The sequence below is a fragment of the Poecile atricapillus genome, chromosome 27 (genome assembly GCF_030490865.1).
Source record: "Poecile atricapillus isolate bPoeAtr1 chromosome 27, bPoeAtr1.hap1, whole genome shotgun sequence".
NCBI lineage: Eukaryota > Metazoa > Chordata > Aves > Passeriformes > Paridae > Poecile > Poecile atricapillus.
Genome location: NC_081275.1, coordinates 3327277 through 3349666, shown reverse-complemented (window position 1 = coordinate 3349666; position 22390 = coordinate 3327277). Strand labels below are relative to the sequence as shown.

At 55.0% G+C, this 22390-nt stretch overlaps 3 protein-coding genes across 3 annotated transcripts; 1 reads left to right on the top strand and 2 right to left on the bottom strand.

The window, feature by feature from the left end:
* The first annotated feature begins 3593 nt into the window (after positions 1-3593).
* Positions 3594-12014, top strand: VAT1 (vesicle amine transport 1). Its single transcript, XM_058857907.1, has 6 exons — positions 3594-3980; positions 4868-5075; positions 5406-5576; positions 5664-5753; positions 6673-6914; positions 7881-12014. Exons 1-6 carry the CDS (start codon positions 3654-3656, stop codon positions 7980-7982), a joined length of 1140 nt encoding a protein of 379 aa, XP_058713890.1. The 5' UTR covers positions 3594-3653; the 3' UTR covers positions 7983-12014.
* A 112-nt stretch (positions 12015-12126) lies between these two features.
* On the bottom strand, positions 12127-19129 carry LOC131588860 (uncharacterized). Its single transcript, XM_058857878.1, has 5 exons — positions 18634-19129; positions 17777-17880; positions 13987-16851; positions 13436-13644; positions 12127-12991 (listed from the first exon to the last, which is right to left on the bottom strand). The coding sequence occupies exons 1-5, from the start codon at positions 18809-18811 to the stop codon at positions 12922-12924; spliced, it is 3426 nt and encodes a 1141-aa protein (XP_058713861.1). The 5' UTR covers positions 18812-19129; the 3' UTR covers positions 12127-12921.
* On the bottom strand, positions 19124-22145 carry IFI35 (interferon induced protein 35). Its single transcript, XM_058857908.1, has 9 exons — positions 21998-22145; positions 21831-21923; positions 21419-21571; positions 20983-21084; positions 20525-20669; positions 20178-20308; positions 19816-20005; positions 19450-19556; positions 19124-19328 (listed from the first exon to the last, which is right to left on the bottom strand). The coding sequence occupies exons 1-9, from the start codon at positions 22010-22012 to the stop codon at positions 19137-19139; spliced, it is 1128 nt and encodes a 375-aa protein (XP_058713891.1). The 5' UTR covers positions 22013-22145; the 3' UTR covers positions 19124-19136.
* Between the last annotated feature and the right edge of the window lie 245 nt (positions 22146-22390).

Sequence of the window (22390 nt, the reverse complement as noted above, 5' to 3'; positions counted from 1 at the left end):
GCCCAAGCCTGCCTGCTGTACCCCAGAAAGCCTCAGCACACAGAGGCAAGCCTGTGCATTTTCAGCGAGGTAAGACACATTGACCAGATGATGGGGTTCTCATGGATGCACAGCATGTGGATGTGCTAAGCCTGTAATTCTGGGACTATAATTGTCAGTAAATTATTGATGTTGTGACATAAAGTTGAAGCTAAGGAGACTTCTCATTTCACATGATTTCTCCAAAGACTGCAGTGGAGAAAGTGCCTCCTTCCAGAGGAGGACACAGTGGGATAAAGTTCTGTGCACACCTGGAAACTGGCCCCATGCCAGCCATGCAATTTGCTCATGCTGCACATCTGCAGCCTCTGCTGCTGGGCTTGTGCAGGGGAAGAGGCTGGAGAATTCCCACAGCCCATGCATTGTGGGAATGATGCTCTGTGCTCAGTCTCCTGCCAGTTTGAGGAGTGAGCTGCCGTCCACTGAGCTTCAGTTTGCACTTGACAACTGCCTCAATTTGTCTCTGTGATCAAAACAGCAGCGCAGGGAACTGCAGCTGTGAGTGGCAGGTATGTCTGAGGGGTTGTGTCAGATCTCTTCCACCTGCTGCTCTACCTGTCAAATCTAAATGTAATTTACTGTGATACAGGCACAGTGTCACCCAGGAGGCACAGCATTCCTGGTACGTGTGATGCAGGTGGGACATCTTGTCTGTGTCTTCCTCTCTGTGCATCCTAACATGCTGCATGCATGGGTGAAATAAAGGCAGAACAGAGTCAGGAGGAATCTTTCTTGAGTTCCCAACAAATCCAAGTAGATGGATCAAGGTCAACACGTGCTGTAGAGCCAGGATACCAAACTGTATACCCTGAAAGCGTGGGTGTGGGTCCTGGCAGCCCATGGGGGCTGACTGCAGCCCCACAGCTGCTTCCCAAGCTGAGCCCTTGGCCTGGCCTGCAGCTGGGGGCTCAGGGAGCAGGGGGGCTCGAGGAGCATGGGCAGCACCAGCAGAGCAGAAGAGGGGGCTGGTGGCACCAGGTCAGGGTCAGAGCTGGAATGGGGAACCCTGGGTCTGAGCACTTCACCTGTGCAGTGGAGCCACCCCCTGTCTGGCAGCCAGCCCCTGGCCAGCAGTGGGGTCTCAAGAAGCCCTGCCCTGCAAGGTAAAGCTTTTGTGGGCCTGAGCCTCTGGGGTACTGTGCTGAGAGAGCCCTGGGAACTGGCACAGGCAGCTGCCTGCTGACAAGAAAACTGCTGCCAGTTGTGGTTTTTTTTAATCTTCTGCCTGGTCATTGTTAAGATGTCCTTGAGGGCAGGGGAGAGGGACTGCTAGAGCCCTTCACAGAAATAAAAGAATAAGAAACAAAGGGCCAGGCAGGGGAGCTGGCACTGCTCCTACTGTGGCATATCCTCCTCAACCCCTTTCAGGGGATCAGGGGGGACTGCAGGAGGCTGGAAAAAGCAGGACAGCAGCTTACAGAGAGGTGCAGGGCTGCTGGAAAGCTGAGTGTCTGGCAGAGAGAGAATGAGAACAGTTACCTCGGTGGCCTGTGCCCACCTCTGGCTGTAAATCACAAGTCAACACCATTCAGGAGGGCCCTTGGCCCTGTGCTTCTGGGCAGCAAAAGTTCACATTTGGAGAGCTTGATGGAAAATGGGTTAGAGCAGTGAGCACCAATTCCACCAGGAAAAACAGTTCTCTAGCTAATGCTCCCTTGCTGTTCTGCACCAGTGTCCTGTGTTGTGCTGGGGATCCCAGGTCTGCAAGCTCAGAGTTTGCCAGCTGCAAATCCCCAGCCCCTGCCAGCACCAGCACCTCCCTGGCTGCTCCCCAAAACAATTGGCTTCACACACCAATTCCAGAGCAGCATCAAGCCAGGACTGACCTTAACCCTGCTGCTTCAATGCAGTGAGAAAACTACCCCAGCAGGACACAAAGTGAAGTGGGCAAGGATTTACAGGGGAAATGTTACAGACTGAGCTGATAAGGAAAAACTGACTCAGAAACACGAAAGATACCAAGGCAGGAAGAGCGTCCTGCCCAACCACAGAGACCTGCCACTGTGCAGAAATGTCCCTGTCCTGTCCAGTCTGCTCCAGAGCTTCACACAGCTGCAGCAGACTTGCAGAAGAGGAATTTGACTTCCCAAATCCACTGCCTTCACTGACCATTCAGCCTCTGGGGATCATCCCCTGAACTCTGGGGTCGATGGAGGCTCCCTTTGGACCAGCATGTTTCATCCACCACAAGAGCCCTGACCACTGTGAATATAAATCACTGAAAGAAGGAAGGCTAGGAAAGCTCCTAGGAAGAGCAGTAGAAGATAAAGGATTGCTTTGACTGTTTCTTTCTAATCTGGGGTGTGGGAAATGCTCACACATCAGGAAGGCAAATCTGTATTTCTCAGAGCTGACCAATGGCAAACAAAGGGTAAAGCTGGACTGTGGTGCTGTCGTGCAACTGGACTTGAGTCTCCTCCTTGTTCCCACTGCAGCCACCTCAACACCCATAAATCTGCCACACAGCAGAACCACACGATGTGCAGCCTGCCCCAGGCTCTGTCCTCCTGCCTCCTTTCCTGTCTTTGTGCTTCTCTTCCTGAGCAGTCCCGGGCTCTGTCAGCCTCAGGGCAGCCCGAAGTGTGGCCCTGCAGGACACAGCCATGCAGAGCTCCTGCAGCCCAGCTCAGCGGGCCACGCTGGGGCTCCTGCAGCCCTGGAGATGCCAGGGTTTGCTGATCCATGGGCCAGCCAGAGCTTCACGGTGCTGGGAATGCCCAGCCCTGTGCAGGCACTGTGCTGGGTTTTGCTTGGCTTGGGAATGACACAGAAATTTCCCAGCACACTGATTATCCTCCAGGTGGTTTGTGTTTTCTTTTTGGGCACGGATATTTTTCTGCTCTGGGGGGCTCTCTGATTTGCTCTCTTGAGCAGTCACCCTGCAGTGGCTGCAGGTTGTTAGAGATGGGTTCACCAAGGCCGGACAACTGAGGTGTGGATTCTACTCTGCACAAAATGGCACGGAATCGGCATTCCCGATGGTCAGTGTGGATTCTGGGAGCCGAACAGTGACCCGAGCAGTGAGCTCATGGAGGAGGCTGATGTCTGCTGGCAGAAAGAGAGGCTGGATCCAGCGATCTGTCTGCAAACACTGCCTAATTTATTTTCCTTTAGCTGCAGGACTAGTGCTCTGCTCCTCCCTCCGACCTGTGTGTAGCCGTGCCTCTGTTGCCCGCAGCCATCGCAGGGCCGCGAGCAGAGCCACAGCCACTAAACTCCCCACAAGTGTCAGGATTTCCGCGCTATCAATTATAGAAGTAACTCAGGGAAATGATGCTCCAGCAAAACTGCCATTTCAGCCATGTCCCCAGGGAGGACGCGAGCAGCGTGTTTGTTCGAAAGGAATCAATTAGCGGGAAAAAAAATATAAAAAAAGAAAAAAAATAAAAAAAGGAAGGAATATAAAAGACAAAAAAGAAGATGGTTGGTGGCGGCGGGGGCCGGGTAGGGCTGGGGGAGCGGGCGCGGGGGCTGACCGGGAGCACCGCCACGCCCGCCGCCGCTGCTCCGCGCTGCCCCGCCCGAGCCGCTCCGCCCCCGGCCGCGCCCCGGCTCTTCCCCGCCCGCCGCCGCCACCGCCGCGCCCGCAGCCGCTCTCTCCGCTCCGCACCGCCATGTCCGCCGAGCCGGCCCCGGCCTCCGCCGCCCCCGAGCCGGTCCCCGGCCCCGAGCCGCCGACGGGCGGCGGGGAGGCGGCCGAGCACCGGGCGCTGGTGCTGACGGGGTTCGGCGGCTACGACAAGGTGAAGGTGCAGGCGCGGCGCGGCGCTGACCCGCGGCCCGGAGAGGTCTCGGTGAGCGTCCGCGCCTGCGGCCTCAATTTCGCCGACCTGATGGCGCGGCAGGGCCTGTACGACCGCCTGCCGCCGCCGCCCGTCTGCCCCGGCATGGAGTGCGCCGGTACCGTCCGCGCCCTCGGCGACGGTGTCCGCGACCGACAGGTGAGGGCGGCCCGGCCCGCTGGCCCCGAACCGCCCCGCAGGTGCGGCCCCGGCCGACCCCGCCCCTGGCCGGGCCCGGTGCCCGCAGCCCCCGGCGCTCCCCCGGCGCTGCCGGCCGGCCCGGGACCGGCGCTCCCCGTCGGGGCGGGCGGGCCGCTCGGCCCCGGCAGCGCTGAGTCCCCGCCGGGAGCCCCTCCGATCCCACCCGCGGGGGCTCCGGGCGGACAAAGGCCGTGGACAAAGGGGCAGGGCGGGCAGCAATCCCCCGGCCGGCCCCGCTGCTCCGGGGGGACGGGAGCGCTGCCACCCGACGGGCCGGGCTGAGGGGCCGCAGCCGCGGGGAGGAGCTGGGGACGGCCGCGTGCCTTCGATTCAGGAGGTTTTCCTAAGTTTGAACGTGCATTTTCTATGATTGATGCTACTAAACGTTTCCCAAAGGCTCCTGTCTCTTGGCAGGGTGATCCTTGCAAGGAGCAGCAGTAATATTTTTCGTGTTCAGATTTCTGCTCCCAGCTTAAGCAAGGAGGGCAGGACATGGTCCTCATCCCTCTTGCCTTGGTGATCCAGCGTGGATCCAATGGTTGGTTTGGGCAACCACAGTTTAGTTTTGGGTGCCACTACAAAGGCAGAGCCTGGAGTGCCTGTGGTCTCTCTGAGGTTCCTGGTGTGTGCCCAGGTCTGTGGTGAGAGGTGCTGTGCTCCAGTCTCCCGATGGGGAGGGAGCAGGCTGTGGTCTCCTGCCTGAGTCCAGGGGTGCTGCAGTCTCTGCAGACCTCTGCACAGAGAACTGTGTGTATGCACTAGCTCTGACATGCCAAGGGCAAGGGTCTAATGGCTTGTGCTAGCCTTGGGGGCTTGTTTCAGACCGCCTTGTCCTCTGATTTTAGGTTGGCGATAAGGTAATGGTCCTGGCTAGGTCAGGGCTCTGGCAAGAAGTTGTGAATGTGCCGGCCAGTCAGACTTTCCCAATGCCTGAGGGGATGAGCTTCGAGGAAGCCGCTGCTCTTCTTGTTAACTACATCACTGCCTACATGATTCTGTTTGACTTTGGAAACCTGAGACCCAACCAGAGTGTCCTCATCCACATGGCTGCAGGTAAATAATTCTTGCCAGACCATGCTGAGACTCTTGGTTTCGCCATGCAGTTTCTGAATAATTGACATGGGTGAGGAAATGATCAGAATCGGACTGGACTGACAAAATATCCCCTAGCAGAGATGCAGGCTTTGTGCTGACCCCATTTCCCAGCAGCTGGGGTCAGTCTCTCCCTGTGTGTCCCAGGCATCAACCTCACCAGGCAGAGCCTCTGTTCCCCAGGCTGCTGTGCTGTGTGGTTGGTACAGGCAGGGATAATTTACCTGCTCAGAGGATTTTCTGACTGCTAGGGCTGTTTGCTTCTAAATCTTTCTCACTGCTGATTTTCAGGTGGTGTGGGAACTGCTGCCATCCAGCTGTGCAAGACTGTAGAAAATGTCACCATTTTTGGCACAGCATCTGCCTCCAAGCACGATTCACTCAAGGAGAGTGGAGTTGCTCACCCCATTGACTACCGAACGATGGATTACGCAGAGGAGGTCCGGAAAATCTCTCCCAAAGGTATGATGTGGTGGAGGACTTCTGCAACTGTCCTGCATTTCTTTCAATTGCAAAGAAACTTCTATTTACTTCTAATTCCATCTCTAGGTGTTGACATTGTCCTGGACCCTCTGGGAGGATCTGATACGTCCAAAGCTTTTAACCTGTTGAAGCCGATGGGCAAACTCATCACTTATGGTGAGTGTGAGCCAAGTGCCCAAACGCAGGGGCTGTGTGATGGTGGAATGGGATCCAGAGAGGAATGCTCCATGTCTGGGTGCATGGCTGTCAGGGACTGTTCCTCATTGCACTGTGTGTTGCAGTTCTGTTATTTCATTAAGGTCTTCAGGATGCTTTGGCTTGGTGAAGCACTGAGGGGAGTGAGATTTGTGTCTTGCCCTCAGAGCCTGTTCACAGGCTCCAAGGCTCTTCCCTCCAATGGTGAAATCTCTCTTGGAGTAAAAGCTGGTGCCTGCAGGGGAAGCTGGAATGTCCTCAGGGAGGAATACTGGCATAGCTGCTTTGTCTAGGCTGAGTTAATGCACAGCCTTGCTTTTCTTTCAGAGGATGTGTGGGAGATGAGGTTTGAGGCTACTGAATACTTATCTCTCCATTCCCCAGCCCTGGAACACTGTGATTTTGTCCCATAGACAAAGCCCTCACACAACCCCCAGTGGGATTCCAGACACTTGCAGCAGTGTGCTGCTTTGGTTGTCCCAGCCACTGCAGCGTGTCATTCCCCTGAAGATGCAGGGCTGGAGGAGTAGGGGAAAGCTGTCCTGCCAGCCTGGCTGCAAGTCCCTTGTAACCCTTTCTTACCTCTGCCAGCACTGCAGTCTAGCTGCACTGCTGCTGCCTTAGGAGGGCCAGAGAGAGTAGTTATTCTGCATTTTTGCCATATGAGTGCTGATAATCCAAATTCTGTGGATCCTGAGGCTGAGGCAGGTGCCTGTCTCCATTGCAGCTCAGCTGGACAGTTCTGCTGTGATCCAGTTCTCAGCTCTGTCCCTCACTATGCTGGGTAGCTGTTCCCCTGTGCGTGGTCTGAGCTGTTCATGGGATGGCCATTGCCTTTTGTGTTGTGTTCCAACTTATCTGTGGCTTGCCTCCTTTTAAGGTGTAGCAAACCTGCTCACTGGGCAGAAGAAGAACCTCATGGCTATGGCTAAAACCTGGTGGAACCAGTTCAGCATCACTGCCTTGCAGCTCCTGCACCAGAACAAGGCTGTGTGTGGCTACCATCTTGGATATATGGATGAAGAAGTTGAGCTTCTCAGAAGCGTTGTAGCCAAGCTGGTTAACCTGTACAGTCAAGGCAAAATCAAGCCCAAAATAGACTCTGTGTGGCCCTTTGATCAGGTGAGTCTGAGCTGACCTACAGGCAAGCAGTGGTACAGAGTCAGCACCTTGTTGATGGTGCCTGAACTGTTGAAAATGTTGAATAACCATCTGTTCTTGGGCATTCAGCACCTTATTACTTTTAAAATATTAAGGCTGAGTAAAGTGGCTGGGCTGTTCTGCTCCAATGCAAAGGGCTGGGCAGTGCCAGACATTGTCCCTGTGGAGCAGGACAGGGGCTCAGCTGTGCTCCATGGGCTGGGGGCTGGGTTATCCATCAGACTGGAGTAAGCCCTGAGTATTCTGTACCCTGTAATTAAGCAAACAGATGGGGAGGTTGCTGCTGCCCTTCCAAGAGTGCAAAAGAGCCCAGGCAGTGAAGCAGAATGAGGACATTAGAAGGGAGCAGCAGGTTTTTCACCAGCTCTGCTCTGCTCAGGGTTATTGCATTGATGTGTCCAGGCAGAGTCAGGCTCTTCCCTTGGGAATCCTGTGCTGGGGCAGGACTTGCTGTAGGGGAGCAAAGAATTTAGTGATGATCAGTGATGATCTGAGAACCTGAGAACTAGTCTGATGCAAAGGCTTAAGGAAAGCTTTGATTCCAGGCCTGGCCCAGGTGCTTGAAAATAATGATAATAATAATACAATTCTGTGCATATATTGTTTTGTGTAGCTGGTGGGGGCTTTGTTTTCCTGGGAGGTGGCTGGATTCCTCCCTTTGGAGAGGAAGCTGTGGTGACACACACTGCACTTCCACATTTGTGTGAGCAGAGCATTGTGTGTTAAGGCTGTGTGAATTCTTGAGTGTAGTTTCCTATGGGCCTTCTGGGGTGGTTGCCCAGGTCTGTCCAAAACACACCTGAGCAGAGGCATCTGGATGCTTGGGACTTGCTTGAACTGGAAAGCTGCCTCCCAGTTATGCCTCAGGAAGAGCAGGGATGCACCCTGCAGTGGGTGGGGGTCTCACCAGACTCCTTTTGCTTCCAGGTGGCAGAGGCTATGAAGCAGATGCAAGAAAAGAAGAATGTTGGAAAGGTCATCCTGGTTCCTGAAGCACCCAAGGAAGAATCTAAGAAAGCAGAGAACTAAGGAGAAGAGATGTATGCAGATTATGAATTCATGGTTTAACTCCCTGATCTCTTTGGGACCTGGAAATGGACAGATCAGTATCTTCCATCTTTCACCAGTACAAGAACATCATGGTTTATCATTCAGCTGAGGTTTGCATGCTCTTGTTGTGACTGACCCTTTGCCAGATATGCCTCCTGCTCTCTCTTTTGAAACCTGTCTGTTTCATACTGTTTTCTAACCACTTGTTTCTCCACTGAATTTCCAGACTAACCTTATTTTTCTCTGGCAGTGAGGCTGAAGCTTCCAAGCAGTTGGTGACTAACAACTGCACAGCCTGTCACTGTAGAGTCACGGCACAATGTACTGTAACAACTGCCAAGTATCTCTGCAGAAACTGAGCCCTGCTGAAGCGTTTGCACTGTCAGCTTTGGGAAGCCTGTTCAGCAGAGGATTGGCCAAATGTAGGATGTTTCCTCCACAGCCAAAGGAAAACCACAGCTGGCCTAGTTTAATTCCAGCAACTTCTGTTCACAGTAACCCGGCTCTATTCCCTCTGCTTTTTGTAGGCCACTAACACAGCCAGATAGTAACAGCTCCTGATGGTTTTGCCTTGGCCATCCTGGCAAATTTGGAGTCTATGGCATATCATACTTCATTTGCAGTCACTTTTTTGTGCAGTCAGTAAATACCCTGACAGGCTGGGCTGGGCTGTGTCTGACTACAGAAGAAAAGTTTCAATTAGGTAACCTGATCCTGTCCATTTTCTATTTCCAAATTGTATAGAGAGATCTGAGCAGTGTCCGATTCTTAGAGACCATAAGGACTCAACTGTGTCACAAACGACTGGAACAATTGATGTTGGCTCTGTGCTTTATTATGTTGGGCTCCAAGCTGGTATTGTTAGGGCTTCACCCTTGTCTTTGTATTTCCAAGGGCTGCAGTGTTGAATTGGACTTCATTGAGATGGAAACAAAATAATCCCCTGTTATTGCTTTGTGCAGGGCCCTGTGTGCTGAGGAGGTGTTGCAGTTTGGGAAGTAACTTTCAAGAGCCAGTCCTGTGGGCTGGCTGCCCAGTAGCCTGGGCTGGCTCTCCCTGTGGCACACTGGTTAGTGAAGCTGTTGCCAGGGTAGCAGTTAGATGATAAACAGCCCAGCCTCTTGACCCGCACGTCCTGAGCAGTTTTCCCTTGTGTCCCAGTTCATTTCCTGCAGCAGGGCTTGAGTTTTCTTCCCCTGAATCTTTGTCTTGGGGCTCCAGCACTGAGGGTTTAGGAGCTACCTGGGATGCTCCTCCCTGTACCAGAACTGTGCTTCTCTTCTGCTTTTCTTTCCTTGTGTGTATTTGGGAAGAGAGCTGTGTTAGAGACCTAAGCCCAGCTCTGTGAGCACCTTGAGTCCTGGGTGATGCTGTCCTTCCCACTGGACCTCACTTGCAGCCCTGGGCAACTCCGGTGCTTACTTGTCATGGGATGTAGGTGTGGTGGGCTTTTGGGCTTCATTTTGGATTTGAAATGGTAAACCCAAGGGCACCAAGAAGAGCTGTCCATCATGGAAGAACTCATGCTCCAGAAGCAAAACCCTGAGACTAGAAACCTGCTTAACTAGCCCACAGGGAGGTCCCAAGGCCCAAGGAGGGCAGGTACCTGCTGGGCACAGGGCCAGGCATGCAGTCCCACCACCAAGAGAGCCACACAGGGCTGGGATTCCTCTCTGGCTTCTCCTTCAGCCTGCTCCAGTGGGACTCCTGTTTATCAGTGCAGCTTGTGGTTCAGGTGCTTGGGCTCAGTCCAGAGTTCTTTAGAAACGTGTAGGCACAGCTTCCAGGGGTCCTGCCCTGGCTAAGTTTAAATATTGCAACAACCCTGTTCCCCACAACCTCAGAGGAGTCTGGAGTCCTCTCACAGATCCTTGTCAGTTCATCTCTTCAACTTCATAAACACAGGCTGATGGAACTCTCAAGCACAACTTTTTACCTTTCTGAATCCAAAATCTTGCTGCTTCTTTCAACCTGCCCTGTTGTGCTAATTTAGATTGAATCCAACCGTGTCTGATGCTGCTTTACCAGGTGTGAAAACAGAAGGACTGTCTAAATTGCTGAAATGGAAAGTCTGCACCTGTTCCTCTGAGAAACTGGACTTCACCTTGATGACAGGGCAGTGTGCTCAAAAGGCACACAACCCCACACACCTTCCAGCGCTGCAGGATTGTAAAAGGGAAAGTTGTTATGGTGTGTTTCATTTTAACATCCTCTCCCTGCTTTATTCTGAGCCAATCCCGTGCTCAGTGCCTTACGTGGATGGCCTTGGGTCAGGCAGGGCTCTCACAGCCCAGGAGCCTCACAGCTCCCCATCAGACCCCTCTGCCCTGCTGCCTCCTGTGTGCCACGGGGAGCAGCATCTCGGTGCCTTCTGCTGCATGACTAGGAAGTCACTGGGGCCTTTTCCATTCCGGCCTTTCAAAGTATTGCCAAAACCCTGTTTTGACTCTTATTAGCTCTGTTTTGTGAACACTGGTGATGTCATTGGACTTTCCGTGAATTAGCTGTCCTCTCCCCGGGTGTTCCAGCCTTTCTGAGGCTGACCTGATGGTTCTGTACCCCCCAGACCATAAGACCTGTTGTAAAGCCCTTGTTTCTCTCCCAGGGCAGCTGTTTGGCTCCAGAGCCAGCCTTGAGTGAGGCTTTATCAGCTGCTCCAGCCTTGGCTCTTTGGAAACAATCCTGGCTCTCTTTGGGCTCTCATGTCTTCTACCCAGAAATTCCTGAAGCCTTTATCGAGGCAGGAATGCCAAGCAGTTACTGCCTGTTCGAGTTCTGCACTGGCTATTTTGTGTCTCTTGGTAGCAACAGTGTTTTCTACAGGAAGACCAAGATTAAATGTAACCTTGCAATCCTCCACCCCTGCTCCAAGCTCTGCTTTAGGTGGGTGCGGTTGGTTGTGTTTTGGTTTTTTACTTTACTTTTCTAAGGGCCAGTAAGTGTTGAACCTATGTAAAACAACTTCAAGTGTCTTAATCAAGTTAACCAGCCAGTTTGTATACTAAGGACCAAAGCAAAAAAAAAAAACCAAAACGAAACCCTAGGATAAAAATCATTCCATTCAATGTTGCTTGTTTAGGGCAGAGTTGTGCTACTGAAGAACTGGGAGATTCCTGTACTTAATCATGTGTGCCATTCCAGAAGTGCAATTTAATGTTTATTTTTCTGATTGTCTGGCTCAAAGGTTGTGCCATGAGGAATCCAAGTGGAAGTGTAAGGAGTTGATGAGCGAAGGAGGCACTCACAGCCCTGCCTGCTGCAGTGGGCTCGGCACAAGGGCCTCTCCTGTCGCTGCTGCAGTGGCCTCCAGCCTGGTGCTGCTGGTCTTGGACAAAGTGCAACTCCTTTGCTATCACCTGGCAGTGGTTGCCACATTTTTGACTCTTCGGTTTCTCTGAAGCTCACTTGTGTTGCAAGGTGGCTGCAGGAGGGGGAGGGAGCAGAGGTAGCTTCTGCTTGCACAGAGGAGTGTGGCCCCTGCCAGGTGCTCTGGGAAGGAGTTCAGCTCTATGTTTTGTTCCAGACACCTGTATTAAACTAGAATTGATTGGCCAGGGAGAAGTAAGAAGCACTGTGTGTGTGAGGCTTCAGCTGGTGCAGGATCCTGGCCTGCTGACAGCTGCTCTCATAGGTGTTAAACCACTCTGGTTGCTTAGTCTCTGGTGTGCTGAGCCCTCGTGACGGCAAAGTGTTATTGGCAAGTAGTACATGAGCATGATGTGAAACGTGTTAGACTCTGAGTGAGCCTCTTACAGCATATGGTCTGGTCTGTACTGTCTGAATTGTGTTGATTTGCAGATTTGTGATATGAGTGATGCTCATCCTACAGACACATAGCAAATCTTTTGTTTAAAAAATATATTTCGCTTTGTGCGTGTAACCAAGTTGGACGGAAGACAACTGTGCCACTGCTGTTTACATGACTACAATGTGTACTGCTCCTCTGTCAAATGTTACCATATGCCTTATGTGTTTCAAATGTTAATTAAAAGCATAACAAAACCTTCCACAGTGCGCTGCTCAGGTTTCTGTTGTCATGAACCTTCTGCCCACAGCTCAGGGCAGGTTCAGTTGACAAAGTGTGACGCTCCCAGCATGAGGAGATGCCTCTGCTCACAGGGACAACTGTTAATTGTTGGCTTGAGCGTTGTTCCTGACACTCTTCCTGGAGGGCAGCCATGGTGATTTTTTCTTTGAAACCTTTAGCTGGGCTCTGCACTTGGTATTGGGGTGTCTCAGGAGCCAGGTGGGACTGAACTGGGTGCTTGGGCTGAGGGTAAGACAAGGCAAGAACAGCCACTACCAAACACGAGAATAAATCCTGTTTATTTGTCAGCATAGAGCCTGTCCCTGGGAGGCAGCTGCTGTGGGTGCTGAAAGCTGTTAATGTTCCCCTCAAGAGAGCACCAGGTCACCTGCTGGCCTCAGAGCAGGTGCTGGGGAGGGGCTGGAGCATGGGGCTGTCTGCTGGGGCCTGAGCTGGCAGCGTGAAGAGCTGACACTAAAGACAACTCATCTCCAGCCCCAGCTCTGGCAGCAGCTGAGCTGGAACCTGCCTGTAGTGGCAGGAGCTGGAAGAGACTTCCAGAAGCTGGGGCTGGACTAGGTGCAGACTCCTGCCCAGGTTTGTGTCTGCTACTGAAAGCCACATGGGGCTCAGCCTGCAGTCAGCTGTGACTGGCTGGCAGGACACACATCCGAGAGGAACTGGAGTTTCTGGGAAGCCCTGATCCATGCTGAGGCCTGCATGGGGCAGGGATGGGATGCTGCTCTTTGCTAATGTGCAGATTTCTGGCTACATCTGGGGAATGCAGGAGCTCCTTTGACATACACATGCTTTTTCCTGAGCTGTCTCTGTTAAGCTGCAGTTTTCTCAGCAGGAAAAGAAGGCAAAGGGAAGCCACAGGCTGTGGGAGAATCACTTAAGGCCCAGTTTATTCAGAATTATGCCAACCTCATGGAGGTACTGGGCATCCGGGTAGCCATTCCTGTGGGGCAGAGAGAGAAGCAAGGTAAGTCCTGCTGGTGTGCCAAAACCACAGTGGAAGCAGCAGCCCTTTATTTTTGCCCCAGCCTTTCAGCAGGGGCTGAGTGGATGTCCTGCTGCCTGCAGGCACAGCTTGTACCCAGCACTATCATGGAAAAGGCTGTAAGTGAACAGGGCCCAGATTTCTTGTCCATGGGGAACTCACAGGTTTCCACACCACTTATGGCTGTGGGATGGGCAAGGGCTTTTGCTCCAGCTGGAGGGTGCCAGGGCTGGTCTGCCATGCCACAGCTGCCCTGCAAGCTGAAGCAAAGGGAGGCACCAACTCTGCCACTGGGAGGGTGGAAGAGCCAGGATTCGTTGAACTGGAGCCCACAGTTCTCCTCCTCCAATTGCTAAAAAACCCACAACCATACCCAGAAGCTTAGGATGAGCTGGGCCATACCTGGCTTTGCCTCCATCCCAGGAGGTTTTGTGGGGGATAAGGCCCCATGTTACTCTTTCCTCTCCATTGCAGGACTTGATCTGGAATGTCAGCCCACGATCAAATGCTTTCTTCAGCAGCTTTGCTGTCTTCAGCCCTTCCTTGTTATCAGGCAGAAAGGCACAAAAATTCCCCCCTTTGTAAGGGTATCCTGGGCGAGGGTCCCCAACCTTAGAACAGGAATAAGACATTTTAAACAACATCTGGAATGTTGTGCGCCTGAGGGGATTTCTAAGGTTTGATGCTTGAAAACTACACAGATGACCATGATCCCCATGGGCCAATAGTCACCGTCAACTAAAACCAGAGCTCACAAATGCTCTTGAGAAGCAGCAAGCTGCTCCAAAACCTGGTGTAGAGCTTTTTACCTTTCATAGGTTAATGAAACATGGGCTCTGCTGCTTTGCATGTGGGGCAGGGAGCTGTGGCTGCTCTTCTCCCCCCCAGCCACCCTGACAGACACCCCCTGTGCAGGCTGCAGTGGGATGGGGAAGCTCTGTGGTGGTACCTACCCCTTGCACACCATCAGGGATGCTGTAAGCAAGCTGAAGTGTTGGGTCTCGATAGTATCCAGGCAGGCTCTGAGACAGGGAGGAGATCTTCACTGTCCCCAAGATCTTGCAGCTTGGGACAGCTGGGGGGGATCTGCAGCAATCTGGCTGTGTATTGTCTACTGCAAAACATGTCCTGGACAAGGTGTGACTGCAGGGGCCCTGGCAGGTCACACCTGAGCCCTGGCAAGCATCACACTGGTCCAGAGGGATCATGCTGCTTTCCTGTCCAAGGCTGGGGTCTCTTCTCTGCTGTGATGGGAGGTCAGGCTCCTCCTGCTCATTTCTCCTGCCCCCTGGGAACTGGTCCCTTCCCTGATCCATGAGCCCTGCTGCAGGTGCCTGTTGGGTCACAGCTGGTGGTGGCTCAGCAGCCGTGGCCCTGGATAGCCAGGTGGGCATAGAGTGAGGAGCTCCATCAGCTGCAGGGACTGGACAGTGCTGCTGTCTCATTGCTTCATTGTGGCCTCCTCTGTTCTTGTCTCTTGCAAACTGGAATCTGTCTGGCAAGACTTGTTTTAGCCGGGTGGTGTCAGGCTCCCCCAAATACAGTTTTATCTTCCACTGTTCCTGGGGCTCCCTCAGGCCGGGAGGATTTGGCTTATCCCCTCCACCAAGGCTCAGAAGGCTGATTCCTCCTCTCCCAAACCCAGGATCAATATGGCCCCTGGCCTCCTCCTGTCCCCAAGCCTGCTGGAACCTCCAAGAACTGGGGGACCTCTTTTCCTCAGCCTCTGGCACCCAGGGAGCCCCGAGCACATTTGCAGAGTCTGCTTGATTGCTGATGTTCAGTTGCTGTAGGGAATTCAGGCTGCCAGGATGGGCTGCATCCAGCACTGGGCTTCTGCTTGGCTGGATGACACTTGATATCCCCATACTCTCTGGTCCAGGAGAAATGGATGAAGACTTCATGGCACAGAGCCTCCTGGAAGAAAACATGTGGAAGGCCTCAGTCAATCCTGGTAGCACCTCCTTGGGGCAGGCAAGATGGAGCCCATACTTGTCTATGTTGAGTCCAACCTGGAAGGATTTTCCTCGCAAGAGGCTGCACAGTTCACTCAGGTCACTGTCATCAGGACCATCAACAGCGAGCTCTGAGTAGCTCACACTCTGACACACCAGGTCAGGGCACTTCTGCACAAGACGTTCCAACTTCCATTTAGCCTGTAACAGCCTTGTGCTGTCTGCTGCCTGCAGAGTCAGCACTGTGCAGTCCCCAGTGTGCCGCTCCGAGATTTGCACCCCTCCAGCCCTGCACAGCTCATCAATAGTGGCATGGCAGACATCTTTCAGGTAAAACCACTGCAGAGAGTCCAGGCTCATTTCCTCACTGGCCCTGATGCTGCTGTCTCTGCAGTTGTTGCTTTCCCTTGATCTTGGTAGGGAGAAGCTGTTGGACCGTCGCAGCAGAGACCTGCCTGCAGAGGGCTTGGAGCCTAAAGCAAAAGAGGTCCATGTCACATCACAGGTGTTGGACATGCCAACAAGGAAATGGGGCTCAATAGGACCTGAGCCTTTGGAGTCCTCAGGATGCTGAGAAGTGCTGTTTTCTTTGCCTAAAAAGGGCAACGACGCTTTTTTTCCTGTGAGTCTGGTGCCTCCTTCTGCATGGTCCCTTTCTGTGGGGTTGTTCTGCTGAGGCTCTGCTGCTGACCCCAGAACTTTATCTGCCACAGGGGTGGGAGGCCGACACTGCTGCGTCGGTGGCCTTGAGGCACTCAGAGCAGGAGCATCTGTCTCTGATGAATGTTTCCCAGAAAGCTGCACCTCTCCCATCGATGGAGAGTCCTGATTCAGCAAGAGGCTGTGGCCAGCCTGAGACCTGTCAGCTTTCAAAGCGCTGAAGTTGGCAGCTAGCTTGAACTCACCTTTCAGCTCTGGCCTGCTTGGGCTAAGTCTTGTGGCTGAAGTGTCCACAGGCACTTTGGCCAGGTTTTGTGCAGCCTCTGTGGTGCCAGAGGGCTGTGAGCTGCTCAGTGTGTCACCCGTGTGTGCTGCACCTCTCCTGGTGATGGAATCCTGAAGGAACTGCTTGGCCTGGGACACATCAACAAGGTTTCCAACGAGATAAAGCTGCTTCACATCCTCATGGCAGAGCAACTGGGGATACAGCTTCTGCAGGTCACAAATCAGAGCCCTGAGCGCCTCACTGTCCATTCCCAGCTCTTCCTTAGCAACCTTCTCCTTGCACAGGCTCACCTCCAGCTGCTGGTAGAGCTGCTGCAGGGCCATGTGGGCCTGTCTCAAGGCATCTGTGTCCCCAGACAGCCCTCCAGATGGCTGGAGGTACAACACAGTAATGCCATCACCACTGACATCCACCACATTCACGTGATGTCGGTGCAGCACACCTTGGTACTCAGCAGCACAGAACCTCTGCATGTACAAGTAAATGTCCAAGTCCATTGCTAGGGAAAAGTCCTCCAGCTTCCCCATAAGTTCCACAGCTTCCCCACCCACTGGGCTCTGAGGTGATGGGACTTTAGCTGCCATTTCATGCTGCTGGTCCGAATTTGGCAGCTTTGCTGTCTCTTGTGCTGACTCAGTGGAGTCAGGCACTTGCTGGTGATCATTCATTCCCATCTTTTTGGCCCCACTGCTGGAAGCTGGCAGGGGGTTCTCACCAGCTTCTTGGCTCCTGAGGTTCACACTGTCTAGCAGGTCTCTGCTGAAGGTCTGCAGCTCAGTGAATGATCCCTGGACTATGCAGTGCATATTCTGCGAGTCAAAGCTGAACTGTACATTGCTGTAGTCTTTGTGCAAGCCCTTCAGGAGGGTTTTTCCCAGCTTGCCATAGTCAATTGTCATGCACACATGTATGAAGATCTGCAAGGAGATAGCAAGGGAGTGAGAGAGCAAGGACCAAACCTCCTGTGCCCTTTCAAAGGCACAGGAGAAGGCAAGTGCACCTGGCCCCTGCATTACTGTGACAGAAGAGATGACAGATTCTTCCACCTCTCTCTCTCAGCATCCTACTTTGAGGAGAAGATGGACCCTGACACAGACAGGACCAAAAGACCCAGACTAAGCAACTCCTGCACTTGTCAAAAGCTTTCTGCAAATAAAGAGTCAGAGGGGGAAATTGCAGAGATAGGGCCACATTTCTACACATTGAGAGCTCCTCAAAAAGCCCAAACCCATGAAATCCACTATTGTTTCTGTATCTGAAATGCAGTTGCTCTCTTGCCCTTGCAGAGCTTCACCTCCAGATCTTCAAGCAGTTTTGGCACCACAGGCTTGCAAAAAGATTTGCAAGATCAGGCTAATTCCCATGCCTTTGTTTTTGGGGCTCAGACATGAAAACATGAGACATGGCTGCTGCCACAGTCTCTTGAGACTGGAGGAAGAGGCAAGAACTCTCCAGTGCTCCCTAGACACCAGCATGTCTGTATCCTAAGCTTTCCTGAGAAGGAAAGAGGAACAATACACTGTATGTCCAGCTGATGACATGGCAAAGGCATTAACAGGATCCTCCCCCATGTGGCACCAGATGGACTGGTGAAAAGTGCCTGTTCTTTCCAGCCTGACTACCCTTCATTTGACAGACACAAATGCCAGATGACTGAGCACACAGCCTGCCTGCCTGTCCCTGTGCTATTAGCACAGAAAAAAAATCTTCATTTGAATATGAATGGAAATGGATTTAAGTGTAATTAAAATGAAAGGAGAGAGTGAGGTCTCCCTTTTTGAGCTGTCTGCCAGGCACAGAGTCTGTGTGGGAGCAGCTGGGGCTGCCATGTCCCCTCAGTACCTCATCGGGGCTCAGCTCTGCAGCGTGCGGTGTCACCTCCAGTGGGTACCGTGTCTTTCCGATTGCCAGCACGTGGTTTTTCACCTTCAGGATCCTCTGGGCCACTGGTGGGAAAAGCCACCCGGACCCACATCAGCCCAGCCATAGGACAGCAGTGGGGCCGTGGGGGTGGATATGGGATGGTGGGGCTGGGGACAGCAGGACAGGTAGGAAAGAGCAAGGACAGGCAAGACAGGGTGGGCAAGGTGATGTCAGGGTTGGGGATGGTGGGACAGGGGAAAGCAAGACAGAAAGGCATGGGGCTGGGGATGGGACAGGGAAGAGGGGATGGGGATGGGGGAACAGGGAAGAGGGGCTGGGGATGGGACAGGGAAGAGAGGCTGGGGATGGGACACGGAAGAGGGGCTGCGGATGGGACAGGGAAGAGGGGATGGGGATGGGACAGGGAAGAGGGGATGGGGATGGTGGGACGGGGCAGAGGGGATGGGGATGGGACAGGGAAGAGGGGCTGGGGGTGGTGGGACAGGGAAGAGGGGCTGGGGATGGGGGGACAGGGCAGAGGGGCTGGGGATGGTGGGACAGGGAAGAGGGGCTGGGGGGGACAGGGAAAAGGGGCTGGGGACGGGGGGACAGGGAAGAGGGGCTGGGGATGGCGGGACAGGGAAGAGGGGATGGGGACGGGGGGACAGGGAAGAGGGGATGGGGATGGTGGGACGGGGCAGAGGGGATGGGGATGGGACAGGGCAGAGGGGATGGGGATGGCGGGACAGGGAAGAGGGGATGGGGACGGGGGGACAGGGCAGAGGGGATGGGGATGGCGGGACAGGCCGGGCCCCCGAGGGTCCCATGGGCGATACCTTCTGGCGCCTCGAAGGTGATGAGGGCGCAGGGCGGGGAGCCGGGCAGCACCCGGATGTCGGCGATGTCCCCGCCGCCGTTGCGGGATCGCAGGAAGTGAATGGTCAGCTTGTCGGCCGCCCTGTCGGGAGGCAGCTCGGCGGGGAAGCCCTGCACCCGCAGCGTGCGGCCCGCCATGCCCGGGCCCCGCCACACCGGGCCCTCTCCGCCAGGCCCCACCCCAGCCCTGCGGCCCCGGGCCCGCTCCGGCCTCCGCCCCGGCGCCGCGGGGAAATGAAAGCGAAAGCGGAGCCGCCCCGCCCTGGGCCCCGCGGGACGGCCCGGCCCGGCCAGGCCCCTCAGAGCGCGGCCGGGAAAGGGCCCGGCCTCCCCCCGGCACCGCCCGGCCCGGCCCGGCCCCAACACAACAGACACGGTGGGTGCCCTCAACAGACGCTTTAATCTCCCCCGTGCCCGCCGGCCAACGGACGCACGGAGCTCCTGAGGCTCGGGCTGGCCAGGACTAGCCCGTGTCCTCCACGAACACGGCCATCCCTGTCCGCCCCGCCGGGATGTAGGCGAGGGCATCCACCTCCCCGCCGCCGCGGCTGGCCTTCTGGAAGTGGATCTCCAGGGCGTCCCTCATGGACTCCGCACTCAGCACGTCGGGGATGCCCAAGAGCAGGACAGTCCTGGGGCAGCGGGAGGGCTGGAGCTGGACAGAGCAGGGGATGAGCTGCAGAGCAGTGCAGGGAGAGGGGCTTCGGGAGCCCCCCGGCCCGTGCTGCCTCAGCCCGGGCTGGTGGCTGCTGCTTGCACAGGGTTCATGCCCTTACCTGCATGTTAGAGATGTCTGCACTCATGCATGGTGATATTTTGACTTCGTGTGTCCCTTTCCCAATGGGCACCTGGATAAATCCTTTTTCAATCAGCTGCTCTGCCACTGCATATGGAGAGGAAAGTCCTGAGCTGCCCAGATCCCAGGTAAGCTCCAGGGTTCTGTTCCTGGCATAGGCACCAAGGCTGACAGTGCCCAGCTCAATCACCCAGCACAGTTTTGGGGGAGGCAGGATAGCCTGGGGCTCACTCTATCTTCCCTGTTCCCCAGACACAGCTTCCTCTGCTCTCAGGAGATTTCCTCCCTGGGAGGACTGGGCTGTTCCACCCTTGCCAGCCACCCAAGCTCAGCACACCCCACACACCTCCATCCTGTGTGAAGGTCAGCACCACCTGGTCAGAGTCCTCCAGGAACTCCCTACTCTCCACCTCGCTGCCCCCATTCTTTGTCTTGCTGAAGAAGAGCTCCAGCTTGTCCAGCAGTCCATCCTTGGAGATGTCCAGGCTGGGCAAGTTAGACACAAGGATGCTCCTGCTGCTCTGAGTCAGCCTGATCTGTGGGTGGCAGTGGCCAGTCAGTGCCAGGGCAGGACTGGCTCCAGAGCTCAGGAGAGCAGCGCTGGCTGTGGCTGGTAGCTGTGCTCTGGTCGAGGCAGGCTCAGACGGGGGAAGCAGCGTGGCCAGGGCAGCTCCATGGCACGAGGAGCAGGGGACCCACAGGCCCTACCTCCAGGGCAGATGGCAGCAGGAGCTCCACTGGCACTGCCTTCACTTGCATTCTGCACTGGTCGAGCTCCTCCAGCTCCCCACAGCTCAGCTCCACCGTGTGCTCCCTCAGCTCGATGATCCTCTGGGCCACTGCGGGCAGGGAGAGCCCCCAACACAGGGGAGTGACTGCCCACTCCCAGCACTTTCCAGGACAGGACACGGCACAGCAAAGGTGTCAGAGAGGGGGCACAGCCCCACACAAAGCAGGGAGAGGGGCAGCACCAAACTCTGGCACAGGGAGGGGACACAGGGCAGGCCCCAAAATGATCGAGCACCTGGCCAAAGCAGTGCTCTTCTCACACTTACCCTTTGCCTCCTCAAAGGTGATGAGAGCTGAGCCCCCTGGCAGAGGGTAGCGGATCAGCGGGGTGAGCATCAGCTTGTTCATGTCGTCCTTGTTTACTGTGAGTCCCTTAAAGACCATTTTCTTTTCGGGCAAGGCAGATAGCATCTAGGTTCAAGTACAGACAGCACCTGGAGGAGACTGGACCCTGCACAGGGCATATCCCTGCCAATCCACAGACTAGAAATAAACTCATGGCTCAAATGAACAGCTGGAGAACCTCAGCAGAGTCTCTCCTAGTCTCTGGCTGTGTCTGGAATCCCAAAGCCATGACCAGAGCTCCTGGCCCTGGCAGAGGAGCTGCCTGCTAGCAGGAGCTGTTCCCGTCATCACAAAGTGCCCAGCTGAATTCAGCTGCAGCTTCTCTAGCCAGGCTTGTGCCCTTGCCAGCAGACCCAAGTGCCCACACACGCTCTGTTACCCTCACAGGATCATTCCAGAGGACCCTCAGTTCTTCCAGTTTATTTTTCAGAACCTGCTTCTCCTGCCTCAATCTGATGTTCTCCTCCTTTATTGCAAAAATCTGGAAGGAAGGAAGGAAGGAGAGAGTGGGAATTAGGGAACACCAGGACACAAGGGGCTGCAGTACACTTCTGTTCTGAGCACAGCACTGCTTTGGGCACACAGCTCCACCCCATTCTCCTGCTCTTGACTGTCTGTAGCTCTGCCCTGGTTCCTCTCTTTGAGCACAGCCCTCCCCTTGCTGCTGCACTGCACTTCTCAGCACAGGCATTATGTTTCCCATGAAACCTCCGCTGGATCCCAAACAAGTGACCTCAGAGCAGTGACCTGCGTGATGCAGCCCCTGCACCCCCTGCCACCCTTCCAAGCCTAAGACACATCCACTGAACACTGACCTGGTGGGTTCTTTCTTCATCTTCATTTAAAGACAGCTGTTGCTCAAAAATTTTATTAAGTTCTTCTTTCTTCAGCTCTTGTGTCCTTTGCTCTGCAGCTTTTTTGGCTATTTGTAGCTTTGCATGGTCTTGCTCCAGAGCACTGTAAAACTCCTGTGAGAAGCACCATCAGACAGCAAGACCCTGACGACATTGTGTCACCCCCACCAGCCATCCAGCCCCGGCTGTGCCTTTGGGAGTGAGCCTGGACCCTAGAACAGCCTCTCCTCTAGATGGGATTTACTCCTCTCTGCCGCCTCTGACTCGTAGTCCCAGAAAAGACTGGAGCTCCCTCCTGGCCAGGCCGGCCGGGCGGAGCCGGGACAGTCGGGATCCGGCCGCCCAAGCCCTCTCTCGGCACAGCCGAACCCACCTTGAGCCGCTCGACCTCCCTCCGGAGCTGCTCGGGGTCCTCCGAGCCCTCGTCCTGCGGCGCCTCCGGGGGGAACAGCCGGATGAAAGATTCCTAAAGACAGGAGAGGTCTGAGCCGCGCTGCGCCGCCCCCCGCCCGCAACTCCCGGGGCTCAGCTCTTCCTCACCTCCTCCGAATCCATCCCCGCTCGGAGCGGAGCCCCGGTGAGCCCAGCCCTGCCCTGCCCTGCCCTGCCCGCCGGGACCGCTCCCTCCGCTCGCCCCGCGCTGCCGGGACCCCGCTCTCGCCTTTCGCTTTCGTTTTCTTGGCCTCGCTCCGCCCCGGCCCCTCCGAGCGCGGCCCCGGGGCGGTGGAAGGCCGGGCCCGTCCAGCCCCGCCCGATTCCTCACCACCTCCATCTCCCCCCCATCCCCGGCCCGCTTAACTCGCCTTCCCTGAGCACCCACCTGCCCTGCCAGCAACAGAACAGCTAACACAGAAATAAACTCTTCCTGCTCCTTTACAACCCGAGCCAGCCCCTGCTCCCCGGCTGGCCAGCAGCCAGCACTGCCCCGTTGGG